The 24,956-nt window shown below is 37.4% G+C and overlaps 1 protein-coding gene across 1 annotated transcript; it reads left to right on the top strand.

Moving 5' to 3' along the window:
• The first annotated feature begins 253 nt into the window (after nt 1-253).
• On the top strand, nt 254-23,746 carry LOC131419492 (cilia- and flagella-associated protein 418-like). Its single transcript, XM_058564665.1, has 6 exons — nt 254-445; nt 4,991-5,078; nt 7,881-7,945; nt 8,491-8,568; nt 16,916-17,011; nt 21,762-23,746. Exons 1-6 carry the CDS (start codon nt 291-293, stop codon nt 21,913-21,915), a joined length of 636 nt encoding a protein of 211 aa, XP_058420648.1. The 5' UTR covers nt 254-290; the 3' UTR covers nt 21,916-23,746.
• Nucleotides 23,747-24,956: the final 1,210 nt, after the last annotated feature.

The raw sequence follows: 24,956 nt of genomic DNA, 5'->3' as shown, positions 1-24,956 counted from the left end.
AGACAAAACACGCCAGACAATCTGGAACGCAGAAGAGCAACGCGTCGCGACGTCGCGCAGAAACGGACAGCTCAGACGTCCGGCTCCACAGGGCCACCCCCGCCGCCCAGCCTCACCGCCCCATGGCGTCTTTTCGCGCGAGCGCGGGAGCGCGGAGGGCTGGCGGGCTCCCGGGGCAGCCGCGGGACGGCGCGCGCATGCGCGGGGGCGGTGAATGCGAGGGCGGGCGCGGCGGGTCCTCGCGTTGCCCCTGGAAACCACCCAGCGCGGCCGCGACGTGACGATTCAAGATGGCGAAAGACCTGGATGAGCTGTTAGACGAGGTTGAGTCCAAGTTTTGCAGACCAGGCCCACTGAGACTGGGCATGGTCGAGCGGCCCAGTGGCGGCGGCAGCAGGAGCCTCAGCAGCGACCGGAACCGAGCCGAGGCGAAAGAGTCTCTCAGGTTAACGGGCGGGAGGAGGGGGCTGCTCTGGGAAAGCCTGCTGCCGGTCCTAAAGCCGCCCCTCCGCCGCCGGACCCAAAGAAACATACCCCTGCCCGCGATCTCCAGCTCCTCTTCCTGTCAGGGCCCAGAGCCTCAATTCCCCACCCCCGGGGCAGCGCACACCTCAGCTCCCTGCCCACGAGGATCCCGGCATCTCTTTCCCAGGCCCGACTCCGCCCCTGGGCAAGCACAGGAGAGCGGGCCTCGCCGATACCCAGACAGAGCCCATGGAGTTCTGATGGGAGAAGGGGGGTGCAGCTTAGGCGTTCTCCCCTGAGCCCCGAGGGGGCCGCGCGGACCTGAGCCTCCTGCCTGAGCGGTTTTCATCCCGATGTGAGGTGTCCGCACAGAGAACCTCATCCTGTTGCCTCTGACAGCATTCCCCAGGCAGAGCAATCCTTAGGACAATTGTTGCAGAAACCGATTCCATTCTATTCTGTGTCATCATCAGCTGATTTTTTTTTTAGCTCAGACAATTGGATGAGATTAGATTTCTGACAAAGGGGTAATTATTAGCAAACACTGTATTAGTCCAACCACCTTCATTCTCCCCATGGCTTCCAGGTAAGGGTCCCAGGGGATTTTGGGCGTCCAAATTGAAATTTGGGGAAGTTTCTTAAGTCTTTTGGTTTTGATCCGAAAAACTACCTTTCAAATTTGTCAGTCATTTTTCTTCCGTGTAATCATAAAATAATAAGACTTCCTTCATGGTCTCATTTCCCCCTCAATCCCAAGAAAACAAAATTTTTGCATCAGAAGGAGTATTGTCCTTCATAGTGGTGACTTGAGAGCCTCTGCAGTAACTCTTGCTAGAATCTGTTGGAACTGCTTGTGGAATTACACAGAGGCAGCTTTGGAACAACCCCAGAAAGTCATTCTTGTTCATTTATGGCTGCATCTGTGGTTTTTATTTTGTTTAGGTGTGCTTGTGGGTGATTTCCCAGAAGTATTACCCCACTCCATGGCTACCCAATTTACCAGACCTACTTCTAATGACATTTGTTTGTTTGTGAAAATTACCCTCAGAGGATAAAAACATTCACAAGATTCTGAAGTTCAGAAAGAAAAGTTCTAAAAATATGTTCAGTACTGGGCAGCATTCTGAAAAATAAATGTAGAGCCAACTAAAATGACTACTTTGAATGGGCTAACGCTTATTTGACTGAATGTTTATGCAAATATCTCATTAATTTGGATATTATTATCTTGTATGCTGCATGTCCTTGTGTACTCATTCCCAGCACATCTACCATCCCCATCCCACAGCAGTGTTACCTTGCAATTTCTTTTGTTCTTTTCATTCATTCCTTTAGGGGATGGAGACAATTTATCAAAGAGCCTCCCAGAGCCTCTTCATCTTAGGAGAACTAGCATGGGAGGGGTAGGATGTCTTGGAGCAGGCTGCTCAAAATGGAAAGGGCTGCTAAGGTGGATCCTCTCCAAGCACAGGTCCTTTTATGCCGCTCTCGAGAGCCTGTTATGGTACTGCTAGGTCCACCCGTAATGCCTCTAGCGCCCCATCCTACCTTACTACATCAGGTTTTCTAGTAATACATTTTAAAAAGTTGTAGCAAACCAGTACTGTTGTCATTCACGTGTTAAAACGTTTCATTTGGTTATGTAGTTGTAAAGGTAAATTATACAAAAAACAACAACAAAGGGCCTAAAGCTAGTACCAAATACAGTCCCTACCCAGTATATAATGTCAAACGTTAAAATTTTGCCATGAGCCGAAATTGATATTTAAAAATTAGGAACTGATTTATGTTATGAATTTATTAATAGGAGACTGCCTGCTTATTGTATAGTAATATAGCCTGTATCTCTTTTCGTTATAAGAGTTAAAATACTGAAATTGTCTCAAAATGTTAGCTCTGCAAATAATAAACTAAATGATCATGCTACATCTGGATACCAGGAACAACCGCTAATATAAGTGGTTAAAACATATGCAATTTGTTGAAGTGTTCAAAATGATAAAGAGAAATATGTGGTTAGTTTTTAAAAAAGACTGATGTGGGTTGAATAGGACTGCCATAGGCATAAAGTGGTTCAGGATGATACAGATGGGAATATTTACAGATAATATCATAACCTCCTAGATAATAGCTATAATAATAGCCAGCATTTATTGCATCCTTTCTATATCCTAAGCGCTTTATATGTATTATTTCGTTTAATCTCTGCAAACCCATGAGCTGACGACTACTAATACCCCATTTCACTAACCAAACCAAGGCTTAGAAAAATAGTTACTTGCCCAAGGTCCTATTTCTAAGTCTACCGGGACACTGTAGATCTAGATTTAAGCTTTTATATATACCTTTCACATTTAATTGTGAGTTTCATGTATTTATATTTCTTTTATCTTGAATATACCTTTATTTTTCACAGAAACTATACCTTAAATCAAAATTAGAGTGTGAGAAGCAAAGTTAGGGAGGAAACCAATAAAAGTTTATTAACTTTTGATTAAGATTATTGTATTATAACATCAAGAGACCAAAAAAGAAAGTATTACACTGTCCTTTAAAATTTGTATGCATTCTCAATGAAATGATGGCATTCTTTTTTTTTTTTTTCGTTTCTGTAGCAAAGCATAGACAAGGGTAGACATCAAAAAGTTATGTGAAATATTAGACCAGAATCTTATATAAGCTGACAGTTTGGATCCCTAACAGTACTGATTAGGTTGGTAAAGTTTAAATGCATCTGATTTTTGAAATTGTGAAATTGCGTGAGAAAGGAGAACCCAGAGAGTATATCAAGAAAACCAAAAGAAGAGAGAATTTCAAGAGGCCATCTTAGCAACCTGCTGTCATAAAAGAAATTGGTACCCAACAGTGTCAGATACTCCTGAAAGATTAAGGAGGATTGGAATTGAGAAAAGCCATTGAGTGTAATGACTTGGGCAGCAGTGACCTTTGAGAGAAGAGTTTCAATATAGTTGAGGGACATAGAGGCCAGAGATAGAATATTACACCTGGAAGAAGTTTTAAATAGTGGTCTAGATCTCATTTTTACAGATAAAATACCTGAGGTTCAGAGAGGGTAAATAATTCAAACTAGGTCAGTAGTTTTCAACCGGTGATGATTTTATCCCTCAAAGGGCATTTGGTGATGTCTTGACACTTTTGATTATCACAACTGGGGAAGAGTGTTCTACTGGCGTCTAGTGTGTAGAAGAAGTCAGGGATGCTGTAAATCATCTTACACTGCACAACAGCCTCCCCTCCGCACACACGCATACCCCAAAGAATTATCTGGTCCAAAATGTCAGTAGTTCTAAGGTTGAAAAACCCTCCTCTAGGTCACCAGCTGATTGCTACTTGTAAGGAAATAGAAGTAATGGATATAGACTACTCTTCAGTAATGAGTAAGGGAGGGTGGCAGATTCAAGAGGGCTTTTTGGAGTGTTTCTTTGAAGAGAGAAGTGTTGAGTATACTTATAAGTCAATGGAAGAAGCCAGTATAGAGTGGAAGATATTAAGGATAAAAGTTAGAGAACAACTCAATAGGCAAAGCCTGGAGATAAATGGAACCAGACATTCAGTATTACGCAGCAGTCTCTGGATTTTCTTACATTAGGTTAATTGTCTTACCTCATGCAGTAAGAAAGAAAGGCTATATTCCTGATATTAAGAATTTTCAGAGAAAGTACACTTCTAAAATGAGAGAGTTTGACTAAAAAACATGTCTTCTAAAACAGATAACTTCATGATCCAATGAAGTTATGAAGCTGATGTACCGCTTCTGTAACACATAAACTCTAAAGAGATTTCATCTCGTTTAGTGTTAGGTGTACAGACTGCCCTAGATTCAATTCTAAGCCTCTCCTCCCGCTATTTGTGTGACCTTGGGTGAGTTTCTGAATCTCTTAGTCTGTTTCTTCATCTGTGTAGTAAGTATTCAGTAAATGTTACTATTAAATAGAAGTTCCATGCAGTGACAATTTGTATCAACAATCCTGTAATATAGCTTTACCTGCAGAAAGTAAAGAAATAGTTGAGATACTCGCTCAAGCAAATATTGCTCTCTTTTTTTTTTTATTGGTCATTAGATTATATAACCTTTTGCTCCTCAGTGAAGAGACATGATTGTTTGACTTACAATGGCACCCTTAGGGAAAAAATTAGAAAGACATTAAAATTATCTTTGTTTATGACTCGCAGGTTCTACCTAAAGTTTTACATATTTTGTATTCTTTAAATAAGTGGTTGATGTAATTTAGAACAGTACATGCCTAGCTTTCTCTTGACTATGATGTATAGCTTTAAATATCTTATTTTAAGCATGTAAAAGTACATATGTAAATTTGTGCCCGATAAACTACTTTGTCTCGCCAAACTTAGGCTGTGTCCATAGCAGGAAAAATTAATTAATGTCACATTTATCCTTCTGTTTTATCAAGTCTAATAATGGACTTCATTTAAATAAAATTCTTCTGATACTGGCTTACTTTATCTGCGCTTAAGCTTCAGCTGTTTTGGTTTTTTTTTTCAGATCAACAGAAACGTTTAGAAAAGAGGATGATCTTGACAGGCTTATTAATGAAATATTTGAAGAGCCCAACTTTGACAAAAAACCCATTGTAAGTCAAGTGTTATAAATGTGCAGTAATTCTTTTATTGTTTCAAGACATGTTTAGAATAGTCTGACAATTTATAGAATGTACAAGTATCTATAGTCCTTTGACTTCTGAGAAATTCAGTTAAAGAAATAATTCCACTTAGAGTTGTAGAAGAAGTAAAATATTAGAAACTTTCAGTGTGTGTTTTGCTGTTCATTTCTCAGCGAGAATGAGGATTTAGAAAAGCTGTTAGAACATAAGTCAACTCTGATGAAGCTGGTTATTTGCATTTATGTGTAGACTCTAGGAACAGTTTTCTAAAAGACTAAAACAAACAGCTCTCATTAAGGGAACGTGCTTAGCGTCTCAGATGCAATGCCATTGCTGTTATCCCATGAACCAATGAGTAAATTGTTAATGTTTTAATTTTTTAAATGCTTATGTATCTATAGCAACTTCATAAAAAGCTCATAAAATAATACAACAGCCACCTATATATTTACCACCCATACTGAACATATCTTAACATTTTGCTATATTTGCTTCTCTGGATTTTTTTTAAAAGAAATAAAAATTACAGATATAGTTTAAGAACTCTCCAAATCTTATTCTACTGCCTTCCTTCCCAGAAGTAACCACTATACTTTCCATCTGTACTTTTATTACATATGTATATAGCCATAAACAATTTTAACTGATGTATAATAGTCCACTGTGTAACTCTGCCACAGTTTATTTACCCACTTCCCTGGTGACGGACATTTAGATTATGCTAGTTGTTTGCTCTTACAAACAATCCTTCATCAGATATCTTTACATGTCTTCTTTTATCCATGTACAAGAGTTTCTCTAGGATGTGTAAACCTAAGAGAGGAATTGCTAGGTCAAAAGGTATGCTCATCTTCAACTTTTCTACTCATTGCCAAAGTGTTTTCCAAAGTGACTGTATCCTTTATATTCTTCTCACCAGCAGTGTGTGAAAATTTATATAATTTTTACCAGTTTGGTGAATGCAAAATATATTTGTTAGATTTAAAAGAAACAGACCAGATGGGAGTCTAAATTACAAGGACCACAAAAAAGTCTAAGAAATAGATATAATACCAAAGAGGGTTTTTTTAAAGGTAGAGAAGATTAAAGCAAGAGAGTGGACTGACAATCACTAGGCAGTGGTAATGTTAAGGATATAGATGTGGGACACTTATATTTTTGCAAGCCAGACTAAAAATAAGATGACTAGTATAGATCATAAGATTTGTATTTCTCTAAATTTAACATTTTCAGTTCATCTGAGGTAAATTAATAAGCTAATGGCCTAGTTTATTAACATGTTAACACAATAGCAATGGCGTTGAATACTCTGCAGACAGAATGCATCATAAATGCCAAATAGCAATGCTAATTTAATTAATAGTAGGGAAAAAACTGCATGATGGTGTTATCCATTGATCATCTGAGCAATTCATTATTTATTAAGTACTACAGGCTGCATATCTGTATGTGAGGCACTATCTCTGCAGTTCACAGCATTTCAGAAGGAGAAGGAGATACTTCTCTGGTTTGGATTTAAGATATACTAATTGAAATACAAGTTAACTCTTAAAATCATGAAAAAATAAACTTTTATGCACTTCTTCTGTATGCTCCCTTTTTTTAGTTATTTATTATATCCAGTATTCCAGCCTGCGAGGGAGAAAGCAACCAAATAAACTTATGGAGAAGAGCAGGTCTATGTAAAACATTGATTTGATGAAGAAAAGAGGTGTCTGTGAATGACTGGTCTATGCCCATCTTGTCCCTCGAGGCTGATCATGCTCTTGAGAGTATTGTTCCTTTCCCCATTGCTCACCCACCGTTCTGCGTCTTCTGAACTGGTTTGACATCCACGGGATAAAGCCCAGAAACAACAACAAATGTCACAGTGTGCCGGCTTTGAGTCATAAGTGTGAGCCTGGATGGTACATGAAACATGGTCCCAAAAACAAAAAGAGCCTCATGCACGTTATTTTTCAGACATGCACGCACCAAAACTTTTTCCAGTTCTGTTTAACGTCGAATAAAAGAGTTAAGAGAAATAGTAAAATGAAATATCTTTGCCTCCATTAAATTTCCTCACCTACTAGGTAAAATGAAGGCATGTCTCTGCATAGTTTAAATTGCCTTTTCTCCATCTCACTTCCTCTCCTTGGCGGTGGTCCTAGTATGTGGTTGGTGTGGTGGTTTGGTACCATATACGAGTTAACACTTAATAAATGCTTGCTAATGATGATGTTATGTAACCATATAGGAACTACTGTATGGTTGTGACTAGGTAGCCCTACATTTTCCTTGAATGTCTGTTGGTTGTTACCATTCCATTTGATCAAAATTAATATTCCTGAAGTTATCCAGGAGTTTGGTTAATTTATTTTTAGTTCAGGTGAATACCATTCAAAGCCTTTAAAAATGAGTCTGAGGTTTTTTTCCTCCTCAATTGAATTTTTCTAGGATGAAGTTTTAAATAGTAGGTCCTTCATATTAAATCATTGAACTCTAGTATTAACTGAAGAGTTATAAAGTGACTCTAAATCTTAGCATGCTAATAATAGCAGTGTATCAATTTCCTAGACTAAAAGTTAGCAGAGTAATTTGCGAATTCCTCAGGGAGGTCTACTCTTTTGCCTTTCAAAGGTTTTGATCATTATTTTTATTTCAGAAACTTTAGTACAAAATTTTTATTTAAGTCATTTAAAAAGTATTCTTGTTATAAAATAAAGAATATTAGTTTTCATGTTACAATTCTCTAAGTTACTCTTGCCCTTTTATTGTTTGTTTTTTTAACAGAAATTAAAATCTAAATCTTCAGGTAACACATCTGTCAGAGCTTCCATTCAAGGCCTTGGTAAAAGGTAAGATGAGATTGCTTTGGTGAATTATACACACTAGTAAGCAAACACTATGAACATAGTCTGATAGATTTTGTTAGCATTTAAGCAACAGTGACATTGAACAACAAAGCACTGGTTGGCTTTCAGGAGAAAGACCAATAGCAATATTTTCAGTGTTCTTACGGTCTGTGACACCTTAGTGTAAAGGAACTTCAGTGGGAGATTATTGCTATTGTAAATAATTTTCTGCCATGTAAAAAAAAAAAAAAAAAATGTGTGAACAGTTTCTCAAAATTAATGTTCTGTTATATTCTTCAGTATTTACTTTGTTCCTTACATTATTTGGCAAACACGTTTTTCTGTGACTCATTTTTAACTCCTTGAGTGTTCCTGAATACACAGGTTATATCCAATAAAACAGTGATCCTGAAATAAACACCTCTTTGAAATAGTTGGCTTGCTCAGGAAAATATGCAGTTTGATTTCAAGAATATAGAGTCAATGAGGCCAAATTAACTTCTCCTATTTCTTTTTTGTTGTGGTGGTGTTTTTCTCTCCTCTGTTAGTGGGCTGTCTAGCTGCAGCCCAGTGTACCTTGGTGGAAGCGCTGCTCCATGTGGGATTGGGACCAGTACTTCACAGAGGTAGGATGTCAGAAATATATTATACTTTCTTATTAGGTTTTTCCAAATTGATACCCTATTGTTAAAACGTTGTTCTTAGCATTTTGACATCAGTCTGTTTCATAATGAGAGGTATATTTTATTACCCAATCTAAGAACACTTTACTGAAATATTTGTTATTCTTGGGCGGTAGCTATTGAAAGCTGTGATGTTGAGTATGTGTTGTTCATTGGGTTGACTCCTTTTCAAGCCCCACTTGACGTGCCTGAATCACTCCACTCCCAACTTGGCTTCACAGGACACCGGGAGAGTGAGCTTCTGCCTTGCCATTTTCTCTTTCCAGGCAGCAGAAGCCAGTGGATAAGACAGGTGAAGCGATGGAGCCATGCAGCTATATGATGTGTTACCCACACTGACTTGGCCAGCCAGTCAGCATGAGAAGCTGCAGGTCTGCAGTACCCAAAAAGTTCTCAGCATAGTTGTTTGATGTTCCGCATTTAAAAAGCAGAAATCCTCCTTTCTTTGTCTCTTCACCACCTCTTCTTACACTTAACGTCTTCCTCAGTACCTCTTTCTGGACAGTCTTATGGTCATAATGCCATCTACCCCAAGTCCTGTCCAATTGGCCTCCTACTCCTGGCATGTTCCATTATCATTGTCATAATGCAGGGAAACAGATTGGTTTTAAGCAAATCTTTCTATTGTTCTAATACTTTTGGTTCTATTTTTGTAGAGGCCTTCTTACCTAGATTATTATATTTTTTGTCTAGTTATTTCTAAAACACTTTTTTTTTATTTTTAAGAGAAAAAAGACTAAGATGTATGATTACAGGTTGACCACATTTCAGGAGGGATAACTGTTACATTGAGTAATAGAAGTGGGATCTAAAAAGACATCGTTGGAGGGTTGTGGTGGTGCTTGCCTAGATCCTAGAAAGCCTGGAAAGAAGAGCTATAGGACCAAAGGGAAATCAGGAGTCTTGGGAAGCCTGTACAGGAACAACAGGTGGCAGACAGGCTAATAGAATTCCACAAGGGTGCTGCCTGCTATAAGGGCTGTAAATAAGAACTGATAGCACTCAAATCATCGTGTGTTGAGGACTGTCTATACAAAGAATTAGAGACATGAAATGTCCTTAGAAAAGAGTACAGTGTGGTTGCTATCAAGCCTGATTTACTTGTGTCAACCCAGTGGGACTCATCTCAGGCGTTTCCAGACCCCTCCCTCTTGAATCCAGGCTTCTCTCAAGACACCATTGAGCTACAACAGTTTCCCTTTTAGCGTCCACTTCCATCTTCTCTGGCTTCACCCACATATAGCATTAAGGATAACATCCCTAATGTATTATTTTGAGCGCCTCTCCCCTGTTCAGAAGGAAAATGAAAGTTGCCATTTGTCTCACATTAACTCTAAACTCATTATTTGCTTTACCAAATTGTGTCCTTTCTCTTCTCTTTTTAGTCCCTTCACCTTCAGTTAAGGCCTGAGTCCACTTCCACCAGAACACGTTATCCTCTACTTTCCACTTATATTTTTCTGCCTCTGAGTATTTTTACACTTATTTCCTGTCTGTAATGACCCTCCTTTCTAATGCATGTCCCCGCTTAATTCACATACCACAGATTCATTTTCTCATTATATTTGAACTTCTTTTTTCTTTTCTTTTCTTTTCATAATATCGTTGAATGCCCACCATGTCCTAGGCCGTCTGCTATATACTAGATACCCAAAAAAAAAAAAGATAAAACACTGGCCAGTAGAGGAACTGATAAAGAAGCAAATGATTACCCTCCTGGGGCATGAAGAGAAAGGGCTCTGATGGCAGAATGCCTGAGTTCAACTCTTTCCCTCTGCTGCTTACAAGCTGTGAAGCCTTGAGAGAAAGAACGTTATCTTTTAAAACCTCAGTTTCCTCACCCGTAAAAACTAAACATACTTCATGGAGACATCGTGAGGATGAAATGGAATAATACGTTAAAGTATGCCAGTGGTACAAAAGACAGCTAGCTACTATAGGTGCACTAGTTTGTAATTATTTGTGTGTCTTTCTTGTCTGGTAGTGCTGCCTTCTCGTCGTGTTGTATTTCAGCAGCAGGAACCCTATATTCTGCTGCTACTTTACCATTTTATCTCAGGAAGTGTATATCAGTGTTTACTCACAGTGTCTTCTGATTTGAAAAATGGTCTTTAAGACAATATATTCTGGTTTACTTCCAAAGAGTAAATATTTCATTAAGATTTTCTTTTATATAGTAATTTTTACATGTAGTGTGATTTAGTTCTAGCATAGAAGAGTCTTGTTCCAGATGGAATATAAATAGACAAAAGAATGACCTGTTTCTATAGCTTGAGAGTTGTATCACATAATATTGATCCATGAGAATGCCAAAATCCATCAAACCCCTTTCCTACCTGCTATTACAGCTACAAGAAGAGAAAACACATAGCGTTTGCATATATATGCACAGGTAAGTGTTTATAGTCACAGATCTTTTTTTCCTCACTCATTACAAAGATACCAATCATCGACCACCCTTTTTGTGACACAGATCTGCATCACAGAACAGTATGCAGGGGGTCTGGCCCTGTGGCATGGTGGTTAAGTTCGGCGTGCTCCACTTTGGCAGCCTGGGTTCACAGGTTCAGATCCCAGGCGTGGACCTACATCACTCCTCAGCCATGCTAAGGTGGCGACCCACATACAAAATAGAGGAAGATTGGCACAGATGTTAGTTAGCTCAGGGCTAATCTTCCTCAAGCAAAATAAAAAGAGGAAGATGTTAGCTCAGGGCTAATCTTCCTCAGAAAAAAAAAAAAAGATAAGCATATACATCTTCATGTGCATGTAAAACAGTTTATGTGTGAAGTACTTTATACTGTCCAGAGCACTTTTTTTTATATGCATATTGGTTCACCTGGTCCACAGGAGAAAAACCAAGATGCTGGTAGAGCAAGAATTTTTAACCCCATTTTATAAATTAGGAAATTGAGGCACTGGTGTTAAACTCATCAAACACATGTTTATTAACCACCTGCTTGCTAGGTCCTAGGTTTTCAATGAACACATTGTGGTGAACAAATACATGGACATTTCCTGCCCCCAATGAGCTTTCAGTCTAGATGAGGAGAGAGACTTTAAACAGATAATTCTACAAATAAGTATTTAATTTCCATGTAATATATAATGTGAAGGGAAAGTACAAGATACTATAAGCATAGATAATTGGCACCCCAGCTAATATGAAGAGTTAGAGAATGCTTCCCTAAGCAAATAACATTTAATCAGACTATGATATGAAAAATGAGTAGGAGTTAAGCAAAGAGAGGGAACCGTTGGAGCCAGAGAGCACACCGTGTTGATGATTCCTGGGCTGGGAAGAGGTGTTGGGGGAGCAGAGAGCAGCCGGGTGAGCTGGAACATAGTGAGTAGGGGAAAGAATGGCTCCTGTTGGGGCTGGAGAGACGTTTGGTATGGGGTCCTCTAGTCCTCTGGAGGATTTTAGAAAAGTTATGTCATACATGCAGTGGAAGCCATTGGTGGTGGGTTTGTTTTTTAGTTTTTTTCTTTTTAGCAGATGGGGTGACACCATATTTGTGTTTCTGCAGAAAGTCATTTTGGCTGCTGAATGGAAAATGGATTGGAAGTTGGAGGGGCAAGACATGAGAGGACACACGGAGACCAGTTAGCAGGCAGTAGTCAACAGTGGTCCAGGAAAGAGATGATGATAGCTGTGACCTGAGTGGCAGGAGTGGTTGTAGGGGAAAGTTGTCACATTTGTACTATTTAGAATCTAGAATTGACAGAATTCAGTGATTAAATGGCTATGGGAGGTAAGAGAGAATGTTGTCAAGAATGACTCTCAAGGGGCCGACCCGGTGGCGTGGTGGTTAAGTTCACACGCTCCGCTTTGGTGGCCTGGGGTTCACAGGTTCAGATCCCCGGCACAGACCTCCATACCGCTTATCAAGCCATGCTGTGGCAGGTGTCCCACATGTTAAGCAGAGGAAGATGGGTACGGATGTTAGCCAAGGGCCAGTCTTCCTCAGCAAAAAGAGGAGGATTGGCAACAGATGTTAGCTTAGGGCTAATCTTCCTCACCAAAAAAAAAAAAAAAAAAGAATGACTCTCAAGTAACGTGCCTTGCCCAAGGTCACATAAATTATTACAAAGCAAGGATTCAAATGTGTAACTTGATTCCTGGTCCATTATGTTTTCTAGTATACCAATTTGCAATCTCATAATGTTTGTAAGAGGGAAGAATCTTAGCTGTTTTTGCTATTGCAACTGCTGTTAATTTTCCAACCGTCCAAACAGCGAGACTCTGTAGTACACTGTGTAGATCTGAAAGGATTTAACTGAGAACCACAGAGTCTGGACAAAAGACTATATAGGGATGTATTTTGAGCATTCTCACCATATGTATCCTTATTTATTTATTTAGTTAGTTAGTTAGTTAGTTAGTTAGTTAGTTAGTGAGGAAGATCAGCCCTGAGCTAACATCCGTGCTAATCCTCCTCTTTTTGCTGAGGAAGACCGGCTCTGAGCTAACATCTATTGCCAATCCTCCTCCTTTTTTTTTTTTTTTTTCCCCGCCCAAAGCCCAGTAGATAGTTGTATGTTGTAGTTGCACATCCTTCTAGTTGCTGTATGTGGGATGGGGCCTCAGCATGGCTGGAGAAGCGGTACGTCGGTGCGCGCCCGGGATCCGAACCCGGGCCGCCAGTAGCGGAGTGCGTGCACTTAACCGCTAAGCCACGGGGCCGGCCCCTGCATCTTTAAAATAGTAAAGATTCTACTTATAGCTAGACAAAAGGACCTTCATATTTGTATTCCCTCCACTTCCGTTACAGAGAGGAAACCTGACAATTTATCTTTCATTGGAATCATGACTTTATAATTTAGATATGCTCTTGTATATACATAGTTATGGAAGAGAAATATATTCATACCCTGAAAGTAAGCACTGATTTACATGCCCAGGGCATAAAGGAAATTGAGTCTATCCTGCCTATTTTCCATATGTTTTATATGTTTGATTTCTGGGTAAAGCTCTGGTTTGGGAGTAATGCTGAATGATTTTGGAGTGTAAAGATTTGAGTCTTTTACCCAGTTGGGGGAAAGGAAAAAGATTAGTACCAGGAAGCATGGTGGAATTAAGAAGATATGGATAAAACCCCAAGGTGTTATTTTCAAGCCAAATTGAATTTTACTCTCCTAATTATTTTTTAAACTACTTGCAAAACTGGATTATTCCATAGACTGGTACTAATTATGATCTAATAGAATGAATCGTAGCAGCAGAGTGATTTCTTAGCTGCAAGTTAATTTTATTTTTCTCAAAGGGCAGTATTTGTAGGAAAATGTGGTGCTGTGAATAGATTTGAATAAACTACTAAATTTTAAATTAAATTAAAAAGCTGTATTTAATATTATGGTTGAGATTTTACACATACAAAATGTCAGAAAATTCTAAATTATAGTTCCCACAACAGGAATAATTCAGCCAAATTGCACATATGTATTAAGGCATTAAAGTTAACACTCATGTAATAAACTACATATGCATAAGAAAGCAAGTTATGGCAGCTTTGGGAGCCATCATTTTGCATTTCCTGACTTGTACATTCAAAATCCAAGTTCAAATGTGTACAAATGTAATTGTGTTGAATTGTCTTATGTACAAATATAACTTCATGAATTGCTAACGGTTTGAAAGAAAATATGAAATTGCTTATGAAACTTGTGTGGATTTTGAATGTTTAGTTATTGCTGTGATTAATAATAATTTTAGAAATAGAGAGCATTTATATTTAAAGAAACTTTCAGGCCAAAAAATATTTGCAAATTTGAAGTTACCGTATCTGAATTTTAGAGGGAAATAAGTGAAAAAAGATCTAATGATGGGCTTTATTATTTTTTAATTGCGCAAGTATTATATGCTTACTGAAAAAATGAAAACAAAATTGAAAAATGTATAAAGGGAAAAATAATAATCTCCTCTCTCCCCTCCATTCCCACCACTGCTGAGGCAACCACTGTTAGCTGCATAGTATATATGACCTTCCACATTTTTCACCATGTTCTTACAAACTTATAAACACCTATACAGGAATAGTTTTCCATTGTTTTTACAGAAATAGGATCATGCTATATATGTTACAGTGCACCTTGCTTTGGACATCCCTCTAGGTCAGTAGATAAATCTAATTAATTCTCTTTATCAGCTGCCTAATATTCCATAGTGTAACTATCATGCATGTTATTCAGTCTCTTCCCTTTTTCCTAGGTATCCAAGTGGTATCCTGCTTTTTGCCACTTCAGCAATACTGCAGTAAAAATTCTTGAGATATATACTTATATACTGGTGCTTTTATTTATATGTAATAGGTTCCCCAAAATGGGATTGCTAGTGCAACAGCTAGGGATAATTTTAATTTTAAAATAATGCCAAGATTTTTCCCAAAAGGTTATAGCAATTCACATATCCACCAGAAATGTCTAAGAGTGCTAATTTTTGCTAACTTAATTGCTTAAAAAACTTATTTTGTGGTTGCTTTAAATTTTAATTATTTATGTAATATTTTAACTTTTTAACACTATGTGCCAGGCACTCTTATAAACACTTTACCAATATTAACTCATTAGGTCCTCATAATAATTCTATGAGGTATATAAGTATATCCCCATTTTACAGATAGGGAAACTGAGTCACACAGAAGTTAAGTTACTTGACTGCAGTTACACAGCTAATAAATAGTGGAATCAGCATTTGAACCTAGGAAGTCTATGTCCAGAGTCTATGCTCTTAACTACTATCCTATGATACCTGTATTAGTGAGATTGAACATATTTTTAAGGTTTCTTTTCTTTGTTGTCATATGTAAGCACTCTTTGTGTAGTATAAGTATTTCACCATGTGTTTAAAACGTTTTCTTCCACTCTATTACTGGTCTTTTTACTTTGTTTTTGGTATCATAAACTCTTATTTCCTTTTAATTTTTAGATGATCAAATGTATCTATATTGAGTCTAGTTTTTAAATACTTCAAACAATGGAGAAGCTTTCTTTCTTTAAAGTAAATCACAATTATTATACAAATCAAATTGCCTACAGCAGCAGTTCATAATTATTGCCATATATTATCATTTTACTCCTAAAGTTACTATGTAGTATATAAGTTTTGAGAATTGCTTGGCATTTCAATTCCTCAGATATTCATTAAGTACGTATTAAATGTTAAGTATCATTCTAGCAATTCTGCCCTCTCTCTCCTGCATCATCAGCATTGCGATCTTTGCCATCAACGTACAACAGGCTCTTTTTCCTCCATTCTCAAATATAACCTTCTCTTAACCCCACTTCCTTTACCAGCTACCACTGCATTTAAAAAAACTGCTCAGATATACTGTCTCAGGCCTATGCAGCAGACCACTGTATTTAAAATTACAATCCAGTCCCTCCCAGTACTCCCAATTTTATTTACCCTACTCTACTTATTATTTCATTCAAAGTGCTTTTCACCTTCTAACATACTATCTAATTTAGTTGTTGTGAGTATTGTTTATTTCCTCTCGTTAGAATCAAAGCTGCATGAGGACAGAATCTCACTAGCACATAATAGGCTTTTAGTAAATATTTTTTAAGTGAATGAATGAATGCATTAATGCCAAGTAGTAGGGAAACAGAAACAAATAAGATACTGTTCCAGCACTTAAGTAGCTTATGGTTTAGACATTTCCATGTAATGTGGCAAATTCTGTGATAGAGGCATCCTGAAAATTTCAATAGGAAGGGAAGCAACTTAAAGAAGTTAGCTTAAGTGAAGATCTCCCCCATACACAATTTGAAAACCACTGAACTAAAAGACCTAGGTGTCCAATTTGTTTCTTTCATATCTGTACGATATACATGGGTGCATATATGTATCTATTCTGCAATACAATGCATAGTAAAATAAGTATGTTCGTGCAGAAATTTAACCTGAAAGTTCAGGTATGTAATCAGTCCTTTAGTATAAAAATTTATAATCAGGGGCCAGCCTGGTGGCATAATGGTTAAGTTCGTGCACTCTGCCTTGGCAGCCCAGGGTTCGTGAGTTCGGATCCTGGGCGCAGACCTTACACCGCTCATCAAGCTATGCTGTGGTGGTGTCCCACATACAAAATAGAGGAAGATGGGCACAGATGTTAGCTCAGGGACAATCTTCCTCACCAAAAAAAAAAAAATTTGTAATCAGATTAATCTTTACTTTTCTGTTGTTTACTCAGTAATCTATAATATGTGGTATATCCTATGAATAAATCACCATGTTTTCATATTTAAAGATACTAATAATCTTTAATGACAGTTCTTTTTCTCTGAACAGAACATGTGACCATCTGCGTTGTATAGTGTGTGATTTCTGGATAGTAAGCTACGATGACTACATGTGGGATAAATCATGCGATTATCTGTTTTTCAGGTAGGTTTCTAAAGAACTTCACTCTGTGAAAAATGTACCAAGTACAACTTTATATTTCTTATTTTGCCGTAATGTCTCTTGGTGGACTTGGCCAGATTGTGTGGCCTCCACCTCTTGAATATTTCTCTCCTCCATCTGTTCCTTTCCATCTGTCGGCTGTCAGCCTAGGTAAAGATATGTTACTTCTGGCCAAGAGTATAGAAATAGCCTCCTCACTAATTTTTCCGCCTACAGTCTCTTCTCTCAGACCACTCTTCCCTTACTGAGAATTAGAGCATAAGTCTATGCCATTCTCCTGCCAAAATCCTCTGCTTTCAGAGTCATGTCCAAATTCCTTAGTCTGGCATTCAAGACCTTCCACAATCCAGCCCCCATTCATCTATCATTCAGCTTTGTGTTTCTACAACATACTTTTCACCTTTACAAGATTTTAGCTACCTCAAAGTACTCGATACTCCCATTCCTATGACTTTGTGTAAGCTCTCCACCTCCTGGGACACCTTCCCACCATTTTATCTACGCAAACCCTACCTGTCCCTCAGAATACAATTCATTGTGCATCTTCCATGATTCCCTCACCACTATCTCAACTTCGAAGTAAATTCATCCTTCCCTGTGTGTCCACAGCACTTCGTACCCGTTGTAGTACTTACTGTAATATAAGATGGAAAATCTTGGGTTGATATATGTCTGCCTCCCTCCTTGTGGTTGGGATAGTGTCTTACTCATATTTTTGTAATTTGTACAGTTTTAAACACTTACTGAGTACCTAATATTTTTAAGATGTTATAAGTTATAAAAATGTATTTGAACTACGCATTCACATTTTCAAATAAAAATTAAGAGCTAAAAGTTAATAAAGTGCATATATCATGCATTTTTGGCCCCCTAAACCTGTGCCTAGACAAAGAGTATATTTTCAGATACAAGTAATCAGAATTTATTGCAGCATTCTCCAATAGCAAAAAGAAAAGGGTGAGAGTCATTTTTCCACACCTCTTCTGGCAGCCATTCTCATGTAAATCCATAGGAGTCTTTTCTACTTGAATAATTTTTAAACTTTTTCACATCAAGAACCACTTTGAAAATCTTATGAAAACTTTGAATCCTGTCCACACACACACAAAAATTCCAATATACAAAAAGATGGAAAAATTATCATTTGAGAGTTTTCACAGTCCCCAACCCAAATAAAGCTTAGTGCAGTCCCAAAATCCCAGGTCAGGTTAACCCACTTTTAATCCCATAGTTGGAAAAGTTAGCTTTTATTTCAGGTCCATTTTGCCTTTTCTGACTTTTCTAAATCCTCTACTTTATACTATCTTCTGGTTAACCTAATGAGTGGTTAGTAATCCCCGAATGTCCCCAAGATGAACCATCAATTTTTATAAAACTAGTGTAGGATAGTAGAACACATATGTGGTGAGCACAGGCATTAAGCTTATTGGTGAATTAGTTGGTACTTGAGGAACTTGTAGTGTCACAAGTTATCGAGAATATCAGTTGTTTTACTCTAGATCTGTGGCAGCCTGGTTTAAAAAAATATATACTTTTAGATAAAACAATGAGAATTAGAAGATTTATTAAAAACACTATTAGGGCCGGCCCCGTGGCTTAGTGGTTAAATGCGCGCTCTCCACTGCTGGCGGCCCGGGTTCAGATCCCGGGCGCGCACCGACGCACTGCTTCTCTGGCCATGCTGAGGCCACGTCTCACATACAGCAACTGGAAGGATGTGCGGCTATGACATACAACTATCTACCGGGGCTTTGGGGGAAAAATAAATAAATAAAATTATTAAAAAAAAAAAAAACTATTAAAAATAAATAACAATATTTGTTGTCTTTCCAAAATATACTAAATACAATATAAAAAACAAGTAATAGTTATTATTTAAATTAGTAAAAAATATTGTCTCAGCCCTCAAGAGGCTTAGGAATATTTAAGAGGTGCTATAACATCATGTGACAAATGTGACAGTGGAGATAGGTTAAAAGAAAGAGGGATATCACAGGGCAAGATAGCTACACCCACCCTGAGATATCAGGGAAGGCCTGAGTCTTGAAGAATAATTAGGAGTTTGCCTAGCAAATAAGATGGACACTGGTGTTCTTTTAGGAGGTATTTTTAAAGACACAGGTAAAACCACGTGGTATGTTTGGGGACTTACAAATAGTTTGGACTGTGCACAGTGTTGGATTCCAGGGCAAGAGATGGCAAGAGGCGAATGAAATAGGAGAGAGAGAAAAAAAAGAGCAGAGCCAGGAAAGCAAGACTGAGGAATTTGGACTTAATTCTTTAGGCAGTAGATAACCATTGACAGCTTTTCATCAGGGAAGATATCTGAATAGAGTTGAATTTTTAAAAGATAACTACTGTATAGGAACCAGGCTAGTTTAGAATCATGGGGATTAATGAAGGATGTTATGATAATCCAGTGGGAAAGAAATGAGCTTCTGAATTATGGCAGTGAGTAGGGTAGAGAGGAATAAATGTATTTGAGAGCTTTTAGAAGTAGTCCTGGCTGTGGAAGGCGAGAGACAAATATCATCTAGGATGAGTCTGAGTTTCTGTCTTGGTTTACATACACAGATGATGATACTGTCCATTGATAGAGGAAATTTAAGAACAAATTTGAAGGAAGAGGCTGTATGTTTATTTATGGGAGCATGTTGAAACTGTGGCTCTGAAGCTCTGGTAAGAAATGTAATCTATAAAGTGGTAGTTGAAACCAGGAGATTGGATGGTATTACCCAGGAAGGCAAGTGGGAAGCCTGTCAGTGAATGCAGAGTTAAGAGATCTTTTAGTTAAGATAGGAGATGCTTTGATGTTTATATTGTGAGGGGTAGGGAGGACATGAGAGGGGGAAGGTATGTGAGTAACAAGGTGTTGGAGGCTTTGGGGTCCAGAGTGCTGATGGAAAGCGAGCCTTGGCTAGGAAGAGGAGGCTTACTAGCTGTGACTGGGTGGAAGGAGGTAAGATAACTGATACGTTCAGGGGGAAAGGAAATGGGAGGCTTTTCACATCTGATGGCCTGGCGTCAGGAATGAGGATGTGATCTGCTGAAAGTGAAGGAGTGGAGGGTAGAAGAAACACTTGAGGAGGGTGGGGAATAATCGCTGAGGAAAACCAGAAGTAGGTGGTGATCCAAGGCAAGTTAAAAGGTTTGCAGTGTCATTGAGTGCCCAGCAGAAGAGCCATTTATTTTTAGTGGTATCAGTCTGCACATTGATTATACAGTGAAATGCTGTGCAGTCATTTGTTTTCTTGTCCTTATTTTATAGATGAGGGAAATAAGTGTATCCTAGCTTTGATGAGTTCTAGAACTTTCTAAAAGAAGTATAAGCTATACTTGACCATCCTGTAATAATAGCTAAATAAAATGCTGTTATTTTCCTATGAAATCATTGTTTTCTTTATGGGAAATAATGAAATTATTTTTCTTTCTAAGCTTTTAAGATATGTGCTTCTTAAAAAAAGTATTTGAAATATATTAATTAGTTCCCTGGCTATTCATGATTCCTACTCCTAAAATCTCTAATTAAGGATTCAATCAAGTATCAGATATTAAGTTTGTTAAAATATATTGCAGATTGAATAAAAAACATTTTTTTTCATTAAACACGTTTGGTTTTGTGGAGTTTTTTTCTTTCTGGTACAACTTAGGTTATTCATTTCTTCCCCTAGCTCATTGTAACCTTAGCTAAGTCACTTAGCTGGTCAGAGTCTCGGTTTCCTGAAATCAGACAGTTGGGTTGGAAAATCTCACAGGTTTTTTTAGGTTCTAACCTTCTAAATTGTGGCTGGATTTTGTACGGTACAGTACTGAATGTGGTACCCATTGGCCACCAGAGGGCACTTGATAGCCTGCCTTCTATTTCAGTGACATCAAAAGTAACAGATAGACAGCACTGTATATCTTTTTTAAATATTTACACTGTATTTCATCATTTTACTTTGTATTTTTTTCATCATTCTCCTGTGAATTTTTCTATGTTTTCTTCTGCCATGGAATATTTACATAAATTCAGTACACGGATTATCATGAAAATCATAATTGATTTTCCATTGATTAAACTTAAATTAACTTCTCTAGTCTTTGCTTATAATAGCATCGTGTCAGATGGTTATCAATTTTTATGGTAGTTCTGCCCATTGATTTAATTATTTTAACATTATTGACATTTAGTGCAGGATAGGCATTTATTTTGTTGCTGATAGTATAACTGAATAAGCATATCATTGAAACAAATGAAAGCTAAAATATCAGTTCAACACATGGAAATGACAGGCACTTTTTCTCTGTTAATGAAAAATTTCTATAGTTAACCCTATCAGAAGCCTGATATCTTGATACCTCATATACAGCCTCCATTTGGCATATTGCAGGCTTTTAGAGTGTGATATAGGTGAATATCTGAGGTAGGAGATCCTTCCCATTCTGTTCTCAGATCATGTCATCTCTGATAGGACAAGTCAGTAGTTCTTCAGCCTTTTAGGTCATTGTGTCCTATAGCAGCCTTTTAAGTAGATGTAGAGGGTTGCCGTTAAGAAGTACTGGATGCCGAGGAAATACCAGCAGAACCCTGAAGCACATCTTCTGTTGTTTGTGTGATGGAACCAAGGCTGTTTAGTGTTTGGATGTTATAAAGATAGGAGAATAAAGCACTTTAGACTTCCTTTTCTTTTTCCAGTCATTAAGCACTGAACAAAGCCACTCAGCTAAAACCTTCATGTTTTACCAATAGGAACAACATGCCAGAATTCCACAAATTAAAAACAAAGTTGGTAAAGAAGAAAGGAACGCGGGCATATGCTTGCCAGTGTAGCTGGAGAACTGTTGAAGAACTGACTGACCTTCAGACCGAGCACCAGCTTCGTTGGGTTTGTGGTAAACATTAAGAATGCAGAATTTTCACATTCAGACAGATGCATCCATGAGAGCAGTCTCCGTTAATCATCATAATATTTAGGTAAAGGTACATAGCAGTATTGTGCCCTTTGGAAAAAGATGGGAAATTTCATTTGATGACTGTACGAATTTTCAAAGATCAAATGGACTTGGCAAGAAAATGCACTTTAACATTTTGGAACTATTCCTTTGTTGATATATGGACACTTCACTTAGTAAGTAAGGTAACAAGTTATCCAAATTCTTCTTTGCTAGCCTATCTCCTGTTAAATGGAAGTTTAATTATGGATTTTCATACAGATATGTAGCCATTTGTTAGCAACTGCAGTACTACTGACTGCTAAAATGCTTAGCGTAAACATTCCTCGTTTATAGCATTTAAAGGGGATAAAGCCACCAGTGCAGAGAGGTCGTTGAGGAGTGTGTACATCACCTCCTCAAGTCTGTTGTTGCCAAAGATCATAATTTAGACATGGCAGAAACCAAGTGATCTAACTAAAGGTTTTTGGGGGGTACACATGTATTGTAAACGAAAATACTGCCTATATCTGACCTTACCTTACCAACTCAAAGTGACATTATACACAGTAATGATAAGTATATATTGCCAGTTTTAGCTTATTTCTCCTCTTGTTCATTTACATATGAGAAGTTATTTAGTTTGCTACTTTAGCGAATATACATTTATATATTAAAAAATTTTTTTGATGTACCTAAAATCACAAGGAAAAGTCCTAATATAGACAGGTCAGTTTTGGATTTTGCAAGTACTTTCTAGCCTTTAATGCCTAAAACTCCCATCAAGTAAAGTGAACAGCAAGTACGATATTTTCTTAGGTAGCTGTTGATTTTTCTGGTAGGATCAGATTGACATATTGTTTATCAGATGAATGCATGAAAAGAGAAATAAGACTGAGACTTGAGGAACCCTACAAAGCAGCACATCCAGGAAATCAGTTACCTCAAAGTTACCAGTTCCTAGCCCCATCAAGAGATTCTGGGGGCTTTCCAATCTGCCAGAAGCTCTTCACCACATGTGTCTAATGTATAGTTCAAATGTGTGACGCAAGGCATGTTGAAAGGGAGTAACTGAAACAAAGTTATGATCTACTTTAATATGTTGAATCCATTCCAGCCACCCTACTTAAGCAAAGAAGGAAAATCTGGTCATTAAAATTCTTTTCCTAGCCATGACACATTTGCATATGTGTGAAACTTAACTCTAGTAAGTCTAGCATTGCAACAGAACAAATCTCATAGTGGCAAATGCCACGTTTGTATTTTTATATTAAGAATATGTTTACAGATCTTATCTTTCAATAAAAATTTTTTACTCCCTAAGATTTTATCTCAGTGTAATTGTGTCAGAAACATAGGGGGATTTGGATTGAAGTCCCCTATTCCAAAAAATAGCGGAGCAATAAGACCCACACATTCAGAACCCCATGGAATTTGGCACATTAGTGATAATGGTGATGTTTTCTTTTTATTCAAATGAGCAAATTTACTAAATCATTAATTTGAAAATATTTTTTTCTCTTTTATTATTTCATCATAACCATCCTATAACTTGGATACATTTCTCATGTTTAGCATTCCATAACATAGTAATTATAATAATAATTCCCAAATGTCAGAAATGTATATATGGGGCCGGCCCCATGGCTTAGCGGTTAAGTGCGTGCGCTCCGCTGCTGGCGGCCCGGGTTTGGATCCCGGGCGCGCACCGACGCACCGCTTATCCGGCCATGCTGAGGCCGTGTCCCACATACAGCAACTAGAAGGATGTGCAACTATGACATACAACTATCTACTGGGGCTTTGGGGGAAAAATAAATAAATAAATAAAATTATTTTAAAAAAAAAGAAATGTATATATGAGTTCATGTTTTTGTTGGCAATTTATAAGCTTTTTAATATTGTACAATTTTAAATCTAAAATGTAGAATTACATTTATATACAAATAGATAAATTATTACCAGTTTTAATTTAAGCCAAAACTATTTTAGTATCAATATAGAAGAAAAGCATAGTTTCTAGTGAACTATAATTTTTAAAATACAAAGTCTGTAAAACTTTCAAGGTGTTTTACCTATTTGTTTTCAATTATTTATAATAATTTTCTACTTTTAGCAAGTATCTATTTTTTGTCAAGCCAGGTAGCTACTTTATTTGAACTGTATTATACTCTCAGACCCTTATCTTGCCTAGAAATGAATAAATAATAAATAGCTTTACTCTGTATTTAGTTCCATTTTCTATAGTAAAATATTCATATGGGGATTAATTTGAAATAATTTTGATAATTTCTTTTAAAATGTCAACAAAAAGTTTCTAAACATCCAATTGAACAGAAAATTTATTTAGGTTGAGGAGGAGAAGCATGCCATAAGTTTGAGAGAGAGAGTGTGTGTGTGTGTGTGTGTGTGTGTGTGTTTATGTGTGCGCGCGCGCGCACATATGGAAAAGAACGTGGGTATGTAAAGGAGCAGGTCCCAGTGCAAGAAGAGTGAGCCATGCTGATATGGTGGTATACGTCCAGACCCTGCATGTTAATGTCAGTAAGCTTAGCACCCTTCTTTTCTTGAGCCAAAGAAGATGGCATCAGATTATGATTTTGAATTAATTTCCTTCTTTTTCTTACTGATCTGATATTTTAAAATATGGAATAAAATGTCTTTGTATCCAATAAGTACTGTGATGAAGCTTAGAAGTAACTTTCAAATCCTGATTTTTCTCAGTTAAGTTTTAACAAAATCTGTATCAGCCAACATACTACTCCTAGTAATCAGCTTTACGTATTGTTTAAAATAGTTCTTGAAGGGAAGAAAAAATTCAAAATATACAATCTCTTTATAGATTTAACATCTTATATTTATTTGGGTTTGTGACACCATTTTGGGCCCTATTTTAAAAGATTGCATGGGATATATAGATTGACATGTGCTTGATAATTAAATTTGTTTTCAAACTTTCCCCAAATGCCTGGAGGTAATGGGTGACAATATGAAGTGTTACAAAATCAGAGTT

This window comes from Diceros bicornis, chromosome 21 (genome assembly GCF_020826845.1).
Source record: "Diceros bicornis minor isolate mBicDic1 chromosome 21, mDicBic1.mat.cur, whole genome shotgun sequence".
NCBI lineage: Eukaryota > Metazoa > Chordata > Mammalia > Perissodactyla > Rhinocerotidae > Diceros > Diceros bicornis.
Note: the sequence above shows the minus strand (reverse complement) of the source record. Positions and strands in the feature narration are given on the sequence as shown.

Coding starts and splice junctions, on each gene's coding strand:
- LOC131419492 (XM_058564665.1), top strand. CDS start 291: ATGGCGAAAGACCTGGATGAGCTGTTAGACGAGGTTGAGTCCAAGTTT. Junction 7,946..8,490: donor ATTCAAGGCCTTGGTAAAAG/GTAAGATGAGAT, acceptor CTCCTCTGTTAG/TGGGCTGTCTAGCTGCAGCC. Junction 8,569..16,915: donor GGGACCAGTACTTCACAGAG/GTAGGATGTCAG, acceptor TTCTCTGAACAG/AACATGTGACCATCTGCGTT.